Source organism: Balaenoptera musculus, chromosome 13 (assembly GCF_009873245.2).
Source record: "Balaenoptera musculus isolate JJ_BM4_2016_0621 chromosome 13, mBalMus1.pri.v3, whole genome shotgun sequence".
NCBI lineage: Eukaryota > Metazoa > Chordata > Mammalia > Artiodactyla > Balaenopteridae > Balaenoptera > Balaenoptera musculus.
Genome location: NC_045797.1, coordinates 45,226,356 through 45,240,180, shown reverse-complemented (window position 1 = coordinate 45,240,180; position 13,825 = coordinate 45,226,356). Strand labels below are relative to the sequence as shown.

Below are 13,825 nucleotides of genomic sequence, written 5' to 3'. Positions count from 1 at the left end.
AAATATTGTTGAAAAGGAGAAATCAAGGAAGTAGAAGCAGCCGCTGACCCACATAAAACTTCTAACCAAAATCAGAACTCAGTTGAGGGGCTTCCCTGGTGGCGCAGTGGTTGAGAATCTGCCTGCCAATGCAGGGGACACGGGTTCGAGCCCTGGTCTGGGAAGATCTCACATGCCGCGGAGCAACTAGGCCCGTGAGCCACAATTACTGAGTCTGCGCATCTGGAGCCTGTGCTCCGCAACAAGAGAGGCCGCGATAATGAGAGGCCCGCGCACCGTGATGAAGAGTGGCCCCTACTTGCCGCAACTAGAGAAAGCCCTCGCACAGAAACGAAGACCCAACATAGCCATAAATAAATAAATAAATAAAAAGCTAGGTGCTTTTAAACAGAATAAAAGCAGAATGACCTCCGCCTTCTAAAAAATAAAAAAAACTCAGTTGAGGCATGTAGCACACAGAGTGCCATCACAAGCCCCACATGAAGATTTCATGAAGACATGGACTCAACATAGGATTCTCATCTGGGAGAAATATGGTAGAGCTATACATACATGTAAGGAATAAATCTAACTAGGAGTATTAAACTCTAAAAATAGTAAACAATGATCATTATTTAATGCAGCACTCATTAAACAATAAATTTCTAAAGGAGGGATTTTTTAAAATGTAATTATCCTACTGAATGCTCTTTTGGAAAAATGCCTAATGTGACTATGTGTTCTAGGGAACTACTGTAGACAAGTTCTGTACCAAATGCAAATTGTAGTGAGCTGAGTTTTACATCTATAAGCTAGAATATACTCTTTCATCTTGAGGCTCAGATTGTGACAGTAGTTCTACTGAGAAACATCACAGTCAGTAAGGCTGTAATGAACAGTTTAACCACAGGCTGTCCATCTCCTCTAGTTATAGCAACAGGTTGGTGATTTCTGAGGGCCTCAGAGATCATCTACGTATTCTATTAGTACATTTGATTTATATATGAATTTTTAACTGTATCTATGCTTCTTAAGTTCTACATGTACTCTATTCTCCATTATGCACTTCATTTTTCTCTACAATTCAGTGATAAAATAATCTTTCCATTGTATATCTAATTTGAATAAAAGGTTTTTCCCTACCTCTTTCACAAAGCAAAAAACAATGTTCGTAGCCATTTTATCTACTGTGTATTTCTCTGGTCCTGTGGTTACACTGACATCTGGTGGCACTAGAAAAGAAACTAGACTGCAATGACAAGTGATTTTTTTTTCTAGTGTTTTGAATTTATTCTATGTCACCTCAGATTTTATGTTTTTCTAAGACTTTACCTATACCCAGGACAGAAGAACTATTAAAGTACTATACTAACTCCACTGACAGCATATGTTAGTTTCAACTTTTCACTCTGACAAAGTGACTGGCAAGGATGGAGAATTATTTCGAGAATGTCACTGGGTAAGTAGGACTACCCACAGTTATTTATTTCATAATTAAATGTTATAATCAGAATGGTTATAAAGTAAGGCTTTTTTAAGGTTAATTTCAAACCACTCTCCCTATATATACAGATATATTTCTATAATGTGTCTTGGCCATGAATACTTAGTCTGAAATGTAGTATTTGATTATTACTTAGAAAAATTTTTTCTAAAATTGTAATGAAAAGTTACACTTCTTTCTTACAAAGGACCTCGTGTCTGCCCAACGACTAACAATCTTAAAGATGTATACTGATGGGAAAAACCATGACCAAATGGACAAAATTCATTATGTTAGGAATGTAACAGAAAGATTGTAGTCAGTACCCCAATCTAATTCTACATGTTGCCACTGACATGTCTCTGTTTCTGACAGAAAGAAGTCAAATGGGTAATTAGACATCAGAGACCATATCCAGAAAAACAAATCTTTCAATCACATGAAAGTCTTAGAAGACAAAAACCTGAAATTCCACTATTTTATTATTTTTCCATATGTCTCCCCACCAACAGAGTCAAGAGAAACGTTTGATTTAGATAGCAGAGCTATAAAAGTGAATTCTACCACTTTCTGTAATTATCCGATTCACGTTTTTGAAGTACTCATATAGCAGTAGTTTCCTTAAAGGAGCCACCTCTGTATGATCTCCACAGTATGGCTTAGAGAAACAAATCATTACACTGAGGACTTCCTATCAAAGAAAAAGTATCTGGCAAAACATCCGTCATCCCAAGGACCACTCCAGTGTTTAGGACTCTGCACTCTCACTGCCAAGGGCCTGGGTTCAATCCATGGTTGGGGAACTAAGATCCCACAAGCTACAGTGTGGCATGGCCAAAAAGTAAATTAATTCATTAATTTAATTTAATAAAATAATTATTCAATTATGAACATGCAAGAACTCAAGGAACATTATTCCCATGGGTCCTTTCAGAGGACTCTGTTAAAGGAAGAATTTAGTTAACCAAACAAGACTGGAAAAACCACGGCAAAATAACTGATGATAAACTTCTAAGCTACTGAACCACAGAACTATAAGAATAAAATAAAATGAAGGCATTAAGATGCCAGAATAGGAAGCAAAATGTTATTTCCACTGACGATGTTAATACAATATAACTAACAAAATTTGGCAAAGGACAGAAAAAAGAAAAAGAGTTACACAGGAGAGTATAAGGGATACGGATTTCTTCATTTTTAAAAGCCGGAATTTTAATTCTATCAATCAAACATGACTAATAAAATGACAGATGGCGTAAACACATTTAATTATATGAAGGTAACACAAGAAAGATAATAAATATACTAGCTTCAAACTGCTTACCTTAAGGAATGAAAAGATACAGTCTTAAAGCATCGAAGAGTATGATATAAAATAATAAAAAGTTACATCAAGAAAGTAAATAGAACATGAAATTAACATTTTTAAAACGTAACTTTAGTGAACAGCCATACTTCAGACCTGAGAAAACTCAAACTCCTATTTTCAAGAACATGTGCTCAAATAAAAATAAGCTTAAGTTATAATCCTTGAGGAAGATGATTAATCTTTCCATTGAAAGATCTACAAATAACTCCAAAGATTAAGTTTAATTAATATAATACATATTAAATATATGAATGCTAAACCTCAAAATTCATAGCACCTCAAAAAATAACTCTATGAATGATCACTAATCCATGAAAATACCAGTGAAAAGTGAAATACAGGTTGGTTTGTTCAACTCTGGAATATATCAACAGAGTCAGAGTTAAAGGATAGGCCACACGAGCTAAAGTATGACATATTTTACAATTTAATATTGAAATAGGCAGCCTCACATAACACTGTTTATAAAAAACTTTGCTCCTAATAAACAGCACAGCTATGTTTAACGTTGAAGGTTACACAGACTAAGCAGAGACTCAGAAGAACAAAAAATGAAAAATAATCCATCAAAAGCCAAAACAGCATGCTGTGCAGTTCTCATAGAAATTGTTCTGTGAGGTCACACTGGGTTGGATTTGAGCCTCCAATTTATCAGTGTTGTTTCCTGAATTTGTGGGATTTTCTCATTTTAATTCTCACTGTCATCGAACTGAAAACCTTCCTTCCAAACTCAATTTTATGAAAATCTTGGTGAGTTCCGTGTAGGAAAGATAATCCCATTATAAACAGTGGAGTAGTAAATTTTCTGTCTGCATTTAGCCTTTAGTTCAATCATAATGACACACCACTGATGGTGATGACTTTTCTAGTCACCTGAAAATTTCCATAGTTCTGTATTCATTTTCTATGCCTTGATCTCCCAGTTTAGGTGTTAACTGGGCCACAGGATAGGTACTACAACATGCAAGGGAATATAGCTTCCCTTGGCGGGAGGGGTAACATACTCCAAAGTTTCAGCAATGAACAGTTTTGGAAGATAAAGCTACAGATGGGGAAGGAAGCTATACTAGACGGGCAGTCCCCCTTTCTCACTTTAAGTCCAGTTGGTCCAACCTCTCTTCCTTACCTAGAGATTATCATCTATAGCTTGGTGCAAACCTTGAAGTGTTCTAGATTTTGTTTTAATAAAAAAACTCTTCCATTATAGATGGAAACACAGATCACTATGGTTATTTAAAAGAGGGAGAAAGATACAGGTAAGTAAAGCACACTACTGAAGTCTGTCATATTATTTATGGGTCAGAGCAGACACTAGAGCCCAGAACACCTAACTAAACAAACACCTAACTGAAGAGTCACATATCCATTCTTTGTCACTATGTTTCTGCAAAAGCTCAGGCTGTACTTTTCCTTTTCTCTTCCTTTTTTAAAAATACTCTACTTCCGGGCTTCCCTGGTGGCACAGTGGTTGAGAATCTGCCTGCCAATGCAGGGGACACGGATTCGAGCCCTGGTCTGGGAAGATCCCACCTGCCGCGGAGCAACTAGGCCCGTGAGCCACAACTACTGAGCCTGCGCGTCTGGAGCTTGTGCTCCTCAACAAGAGAGGCCGCGACAGTGAGAGGCCCGCGCACCGCGATGAAGAGTGGCCCCCGCTCGCCGCAACTAGAGAAAGCCCTCGCACAGAAACGAAGACCCAACACAGCCAAAAATAAATTAATTAATTAAAAAAAAAAAAACTCTACTTCCAAACAAGGACCTAATACAATTGATGCAGTACTTGAGCATGCAGAAGTACTCTATGTACTATATATCCTTGGGCTTAAACTCTCTGCTTGAGTCAAAATATTTTTTGTATTAGCCAATACAAAACATAATTAGGATGGTAGTTTGCCGCCAAAGAAACTAAATAAATCCTATTACTAAAAATAAGTGATTTAAAGTTTTTCACTGGTGTGAGTTATCCTGGCAACTCTTCCTTCATTAACATAAAAAACAGCAAGTATATCCTGAAATATAAATCACTAAAAACTCTGCATCTCTACTTTTCTCCAAATACTTATATAATAAGTAAGCACGATGCTGAATTCAGTAAATGGAACTATTATATTTTGAAACTGTAAACTAAGTGATCAAGCTAGCATTTCTCAAATAGTCCTATGGAATATTAATGTTTTTTGAGATATTCCCCCTAAGTGTTCCACAAATAAAAATAATATTAAGGTCAAATACATTTCAAAATGCTGGATTAAAGTTAAAACAAGTGATGTTTTATAAGAAGTTATTTCAAGGACCTTCATTCTTTCATTCAACAAATAATTTACTGCATGCCTACCATATACCAGGCACTGATCTGAGTTTGGGAGTTACAACAGTGAACAAGATAAATAAAATCCCTGCTCTCGTGGAACATTCTTTCTAGTGAGAGGAGTCAATAAACAAAGTAGCAAACAAATAAAATAATTGCAGCCAGTGACAAGAACTATGAAAATACTAAAACAGGATAACATAGAGTACAGAGGATACTGCAGACTAGGTGGACACATAAAGCTACATGGCTACTAATTTTTGTTTTTCTACACTGGGGAATATAGAACATAGCATTTCCCAAACATATGTTGATCAGGAATACTTCTGTCAATGAACATCTATTAATAGCTCACTGAATCAATTCAGGAAATGCTATTCTAACCAATACACAGACAGTTAGCAAGATCAAAACTTAAATACAGAACTTCTGATCCTAAATACACTGTTTTCACACTTCCTCATCTGTGATAGTAGAAATAATAATAGTACATATGTCATAGAATCATGGCGAAAATTAAACAAGGTAATTCATGTAAAACATCTGACACAGGGTTTGGTACACATTCTCTGCTTAATAAATGTTGCTGTTACTATTAATACAGTACTCTGCACATGATATCTTCCTCTGTCATCCCAGGGTGACTTATTTTTCCCTTTTTTAATACCCTGAACACGTTATTTCTAACTCTTTTACAGGACTTAATTCCTTTTGTTCACGCCTCTATGTTAGATTCCTTGAAGATAACAACTAGAATAGAGATTGAACTTAGCACGGCTTCAATGAAAGCTTAAGCTTACTATGTAGTTGTACAGAATATCCGAAATGGGTTAAATGTGGATGTGGTTAAAAAAAAACAAACTTTACATAAAAAGTAATCTCCCCTCTAGGAAACTCAAACCATATTACAGCAAGGCTTCCATGAAACATCTTCATAATAGTATATATCACATATTTAAAACACTTTTATAAATTAATATCACCAGTAATGGATCATTTTCTTCCTGATAAGATGCACCAAGATACCATTTCACTTCTGTGGTATTCCTGGAGAAATGTATAACCTGTACTTTATCAAGAAAAAACATCAGACAAACCCAAATTGAAAGACATTCTACAAAATAAATGGCCTGAACTCTTCAATAATGCTAAAATCATAACAGATAAAGACTGAAAAACCGTTCCAAATTACGGGAGGCTAAAGAGACATAACATCTAAATATAATAAATAATCCTGGACTGATCTTGAACCAATTAAAAAAAATTTTTTTTTATTTGCTAAAAAGGACATTAGTGGAGCAACTGGCAAATCTGAGTAAAATGTAGATTAAACAACAGTACTGTATCAGTGTTAACTTCCTGATTTTGATTATTTTATGGCAGTTACATAAAAGAATTTCATTGCTTCTAGGAAGTTCACACGGAAGTATTTATGGGTAAAGAAGCTTTATGTCTACAATTTAATCTCAAAGGGTTCCAAAAAAATAATACATGGATAAATATATAGGGAGAAAAAACGATACACTGAGCAGGGCAAAAGAACAAACTTTGGGTGAAAGGTACACAAGAATCCTTTGTACTGTTATTTCCATAAGTCTGAAATTATTTCAAAACAAAACACACTTGTCTAAGAACAGAAAAAAAAGGAAAGACGGCAAATAATCATATGAAAAGATGTTCAACATCATTAGCAATCAGGAAAAATACAAATTAAAATCACAACGAGATACCACTAAATCCCTATTAAAATGACTAAAATGTAAAAAAAGAAAAAAAGAAAAATTTGTCAATACCAAGTGACATGGTGAGGATGCGCGACAACTGAAACTCTCAAACATTACTGGAAGGGATGCAAAATGGGAGAGTCACTATATAAGAAACTTCCAAATTGTTTTCCAAAATTAAACATACACTTACCACACGAACCAACAATCCTAAATATTAATTCAAGAGAAATGAAAACTTATATTCAAACAAAACCTGTGTGCAAAAGTTTGTAGCAATGTGTTCATAATCACCAAACACTGAAAACTCAGATGTCTATCAACTAGTAAATAGATAAATTGTGGTGCACTCATACAATGGAATACTACTTAGCAAGAAAGGAATGAATTACTGATACATGCAACAACATGTATGAATCTCAAAAGCATTATGCTAAGTGAAAGAAGTCAGTCTCAAAGGTTACATGTTGTATTATTTCATATATATTTATGACATTCTGTAAAACAAACTACAGGGGAGTTCCCTGGTGGCCTAGGATTCTGGGCTTCCACTGCCGTGGCCCAGGTTCAATCCCTGGTCAAGGAACTGAGATCCCACAAGCTGCACGGCACAGCCAAAAAAGAAAAAAACAAACTACACGGATGAAAACAGAAAACAGATCAGTGGTTGTCAGGGGTGAAGTAGGGGGAAAAGGTTGATTAAAAATAGGCAGCATGATGGAATTCTGCAAGGTGATGGAACTGTTGTTCTGTGTCTTGACTGTCATTGTCATTACACATTTTTATGCATACATCAAAACTCGTAAAACTGTACACTAAAAAGAATGAATTCTACTGTACATAAACTTTAAGAGTATATATTTTTAAATTTACAAGGAAAAAATTATTTTCATAGATCTCTCATTTTATTCTCAGCCCAATAAAGACTAGGTAGGTACTATTACTCTCATGTTATAAGTGAGGAAACTGAAGCATACAGTAAATAAATGAACATATGAATTACATGTGGCAGGACCAAAACTATAATCCAAATACACTGATTCCGTACAAATGTTTTATTCTCTTAATTTTCTCATGTTCCACTAAACTTTATGGGCCACAATGTCCCTGAAGACAAACAGGATGAAAGGGAGGGAGAGAAGTAAAAAAGACAGGTATTAGAAGTAGCCCTTCAGAATTTGGCCTTTTTTTTTTTTTTTAGTGTTTATTTATTTGTTTGTTTATTATTTATTTATTTTGGCTACACCGGGTCTTAGTTGCAGAATGCGGACTCTTAGTTGCGGCATGAGGACTTCTTAGTTGCAGCACGTGAACTCTTAGTTACAGCATGCGGACTTCTTACCTGCAGCATGCAGGATCTAGTTCCCCAACCAGTAATCGAACCCAGGCCCCCTGCATTGGGAGCACAGAGTCTTACCCACTGGACCACCAGGGAAGTCCCTGGCCTTTGTTCTTAATGAATTAAAAAACAGACCATAACTGAAGAAGTCTGAATAGTGATCCATATAGGCAACAAATTAACTGGCGTTAAAGGTTTAGCTCATGATTTCTTCCATAAAACATTCTTAATTTCTTAATGCTAAGAAAAAGCAAAAGCAAAAGCAAACATAAAACATTCACAGGTAACCTTGTAACTACTGTTACAATTTAAACTCTCCCTGGTCTTCAGAACAACATTGAGAACAATGATAATGACTACAATTCAGAACAGGTTTTACAACTTTAAGTAAACATTTAAAAGATATTCCCAGATGCTATCACCCAAGGGTAGAAAACAAAGAAGAACCTTTAAAAATACCTTTTTGGTTTCAAAATCAAAGAAGTGACAGTATAATATTTGCCAGAGAACACACTATAAATACAACAGCTTTAGGAAAAATTAAGCTTAGTTTCTTTAGCAAAAAATAAAAGTAAAAAATAAAAAATTATATCTGTACCACAAATAATATACTTCACCTAAAAACAGTGGTGTGGTTTCCTCTAAAGTAGTGGCATTAGGATCTGCCCCAGCTTCTAAAAGAATCTGTATGATCTTCCAATGTCCTTGACTTGCAGCAAGATGTAATGCACAGAAGCCCTCAAAAGTCTTTGTCTTAATGTAGTTTTTAGATGAATCTATGAAAGAATAAAAAACTATCAATTAGAAGGTATCACTTCTATTTCTTGGGATTAAAAAGCAAAGATTCCAAGAAGAATTTAATAAAATATTAAAAGATAATTATAAATGGGAGGTCTCATAGTTTAAAACTCTCTAGACAATCAAGAAAAAGTTCTACAAGGGTCACAGTATAAACAGCTTCCCAGTAGTCTTAACACAAATTCTGCCCACACACTCATTTTCTCTTCTCTAATTTTTGGTAAGTGGGGGAAGGAGAGTGGCAGGAATTGAAAAGTAATAACACAAAAGCAAGATCCAAGATTTACTGAAATATTAATAAATTTGATTCATTTATTTCTAAATTTCCATAAGGAAAATGGTCTCACCTGTAGCATTACTTCCTTGTACTCAAGTAATAAGATGAAGGTATTTAAAATACTCCTTTTCTAACCTAAAACTACATTCTAATCATTAATGAAGCCTACATTTCTAAAATAATAAAATGCACTCCAAAGAAACTGAACAATGGCATACAATTTATAAGGAACTTATGAGTTGACTTAAGTTTTCTGGGGTTTGTTATGAAAATTTCAAAGTTTTGGTAACATTCAAATTATGTAAACAATGTCCACATTAAATTTTTTGTAAGTCCACAGCAAAAGATAATATTAAGTGACTTTCTTACCTTTGCCTCCAAAACAATAAAATTCTAATCCCACAATAGAACGGTGGGTTGAATGGGGGAGGCATTTCTGAGAGCACTGATAAACAAAAACAAAAAATAAACAAGTGAAAAAAGCTTTAAATAATATTTTCTTGAAATACCAGAATTAAAACTAATGCTCCTGACTACAATAATCATCTGTTTTAAGTAATTCCTGTGATCATAACTGCTGAAACTGTCAGTCTAAGCCATAATAATACTCAATTAACAGCTTGTAAGCATAAATAAACAGCCTCCAACTTTACAGGATACACAACTAAATGGCAAGATAGGGTAGTTATATTTTAAAAGTTCCTATCACAAAAACAGTGTTCCCAGATTAGTAAGAAACTGACATATATTCAGATATCCACAAAACTATAAGGTTAAGACATGAAAAACTAGGAACACACAGATATATATAGATACAGATATGTAAATAGCTCCCAAATAGAAAATTTCAACATTATAAAGAAGCTGATTCTTCCCAAAATAATAATAAATTTATTATAATTCTAATCAAAATGTCAACAGAGCTGGGTGTTAGTTCATTGATTGGTTTTATACTTGTAAAGTGACTCAAGTTGATAGGGGTTAGGGAGGGCAGGTAAGAATAACAAAGAATTTAGAAAAATAAAAGAAGAAAAATATTGGGGGGAAGCTAGACTTACTATTAAACCATGTGCTAAAGTTAGAATAAGTAAAATAACGTGGTCCATCTGAACACAACTCAATCACTATGCTACACTGCCTTATTTATCTAAGGATTTCCAATATCTGTTAACATGCCCAGTGTAACAGTGTAATATTTTCTTAACATGAACTAATAAAAAGTACTATGAATTATTAGATCATATATTGGCCACATAAAAGTACTTGTTCACAGTATGTTATAATTAATTACAAGAGTTTAAGTGACCTTTCGTCAGCAAATGGTTTAATATAGAACGGCATGATTAACTGTCACTGAAGATCATTATTGTTCTTTAAGATAATAAACTTCATGAAATCTCAGTACCTATTACACCAAACTGCCAATACAGAAGACAAGCAAATTTGTTATTTGTGCTAATACTTTTTACAGAAAGCTAAAGTGAAATATATATATATATATATATATATATATATATGCATATTAAATTTCTAAGTAATCCATACTTCAGCGTTCTTCTCCAACTTGAATGAAAAGGCCATGTATGACTTCTAGGCTAGATTCTGGATCTAAAATGAAGACAGTAAAGCAAAGCCTTCCTAACCTTCTAAGACTCTTCCATCCTTTTTGTCTAGGCCTGAGCACCTTCATACTTCAGTATACTAATAAAAAGTATGGTTCAGGAATCTCTGGCAGTTAACTAATATTAGATGAAGTTTAAGGAGGCAGAAATTATATAATAAAAGACAATTTTATGTATACCAGCTGAGCCACAAGGGACAAGAGAATTATGAATCATATAAAACACAAGTATAGCAAGTATAAAGAATGACAGAAATGTCAAACTTTTTTTCAAAACTTTTAAGATTAACCCATAATAACAAGTTAACTGGTTACGGATATGAAGATGCTACTGTCATCATTAAGCAGAAGAGACCTCACTTCACTCTTCAAGACTAGAAATGTTTGTACGTCACCATCACTTTAAAATACCTCCTTACATGAAGCTGTATGCTAGCTAGACATTTTACAAAGTAGTCAGCTACCATTCCTCACTGGTAAATGTTTATGAACTTGAATCAACCAGAAAAGTTTAAATTATAATCTTTTTTAAAAGACAGTGGATCTGAATAAAGTATGGACTTTAATTTACAAAAGAAGGGATGAGCCAGGGGAATATAGAAAACATTTTTGAAAGTGACCAATAGGCTATATAGCCCTTTTGCTTCATTTTAGTTTGATTTTTCTAGTGAATCAAGTAACCAAATCTGACAGAATTTTGGACATTCGTTCCAACTACACAGAACAACCAAACTCATGGAAAACTGAGACCAAAAATGTCATCACCTCCTAGAATAAGTCATATAGCTGCTTCCTACCCTCTGCAAACCCTATTTCCTATCTCCCTACCCCTACCCTAATCCTTGTGTATGTACTGCACATAAATTAGATTTATCCAAAATTTATTTCATAATAGTGAACTCTAATACAAATCGTGAGAAATTTTTATTTGACCATTTATATCAACTATTCACATAGTTAACTATGAGTGACTTACCCTCCAAAAACATCAAGTCTAAAAAAGAATAGTCATTAACAATGAAGGTGATACTTTTAATTTCTAAAAGAAAACACAGATGACTTAAATAGCCAGTTCAAACACATTAAGTCAAAAGCCTGCCTAATTTTATTCAGTAGCTAAAAGGAAAAAAAATTATAACATAAAACTGATGTGGGAAGAGATATCAGTATATCTGGAATGAACTTTTTGACTAGAAACAAATATTCAAATTCATGCCTTTGGGGACTTCCCTGGTGGCGCAGTGGTTAAGAATCTGCCTGCCAATGCAGGGGACATGGGTTCGAGCCCTGGTCCGGGAAGATCCCACACGCCAGGGAGCAACTAAGCCCGTGTGCCACAGCTACTGAAGCCCGAGCGCCTAGAGACCGTGCTCCCCAACAACAGAAACCACAGCAATGAGAAGCCCACGCGCTGCGATGAAGAGTAGCACCCACTCGCCGCAACTAGAGAAAGCCCGCACGCAGCAACGAAGACCCAATGCAGCCAAAAATAAATAAATAAAATAAATTTATAACAACAACAAAAAATTCATGCCTTTGTCACTAGAGATAGTTTGGGAATTCAAGCTATAGAATTAACTTCAAACAAATTCTGAAAACATGTATTTTTACATTTGAGGCATAAACTCTATTTTTCCAATATCTTTAAACATTCAACTATCATAGACTCTAGAACACGTGATTTAAAAAGCATTCATGATAAACTTCCTGTATTATGATTTGGAGAATTTAGCCTTGTCACCTCTCATCCCTTAAAACAAAACAAACAAAAAGCCACACCAAAAACATTGTGAGGATTACTTTCTTTCCCACCCATGAAGTAATAAGTTAGTAATTTTGATGAGCTATGGTCCCAAAAGTCTACCTTCTGAGTGACTGGTGATGGTAAGTACACAGGGGAGAAGAATGTGAATGTCCATGATTAATGAAATGTAAATGGTGCACTGAGTGTCATAACATGGAATGTTATATTCAAACTCAGTTTAAATTAACTGAATGTTAAAAATGTTTACTTTGATTAAACGCTGGAAGCATACTATAGTGGAAAAACATGGGCTTTAGAGTCAGAGAGAAATGGGTTCAAATCAAATATCCTGGTTTATTACATAACTTTTGACGAGTCAACTTCTTTGAGCCTTGGTTTTTTCAACAATAAAATGGGGATAACATGTTCTCAATAGCAGTTCTGCATATTTAGATAAATAATGTAAATCAAGCATCTAGTACAATGACTGCTACAAAGCAGTGCTCAATCACCATTAATTCTCTTCCCACACCCTGCTTCCTGAGTGTCACACTGTCTCATTTAGTCTCATTTACTGAGCCCCTCACTCAGTTGTGTGCTGGCTGTGTAACTGGCTCTGAGGGAGTGAAAAAAGAAAAAAAAAAAGTTTATAGAATTGGTTTGTAACACTGGCTGATTTCTGTGGTGTAACTACTCCCACATGGCTGATCTCAACCTACGAACATGAAGTCAACCAAATACAGAGCTGGAAAGAGATGTGCATGATTACTCTCTGTCCCATTACTCTGTTCTATTTTTTCCACAACACTTTTACCTTTTGAAATTACCTTGTTTAACTGTTTAGGTATTTATTGTCTGTTCCCACCCCTACCCCCAAAGGGAATAAAAACACTACGGCAGGGACCTTGTCTGTCCTGTTCTCTTCTGTGTCCTCAGCAAGTACAAAATCAAACTAATTGGAAAGAGTCCCCAAATTCAGGAAACTGAAAAGTATTAAAAAAAAAAAAAAAAAGACTAATTCAAGGAAAACACACATACCCTCAATTTCGGCAGCACTGTTCTTTTTCTTTGGAGAAGGAATAAAAAATAAACATGACCAGTAAGTACCAAATGCTTAAATTAAAACAGCAGACTACTTCTGCCACATCACCTAGCTTAGCAATAAAAATCAGCCAGGCATAAG

General features: G+C 34.8%; 1 protein-coding gene across 3 annotated transcripts in view; it reads right to left on the bottom strand.

Annotated features, from left to right (window-relative positions):
* Positions 1-13,825, bottom strand: part of ASB3 (ankyrin repeat and SOCS box containing 3) — a 93,013-nt gene that overhangs the window by 45,489 nt on the left and 33,699 nt on the right. For all 3 annotated transcript variants that reach the window (XM_036872311.1, XM_036872313.1, XM_036872312.1), the window contains one exon: positions 8,820-8,978. In XM_036872311.1, the coding sequence (XP_036728206.1) occupies positions 8,820-8,978 (159 nt within the window). The remainder of the gene's footprint in view (positions 1-8,819; positions 8,979-13,825) is intronic.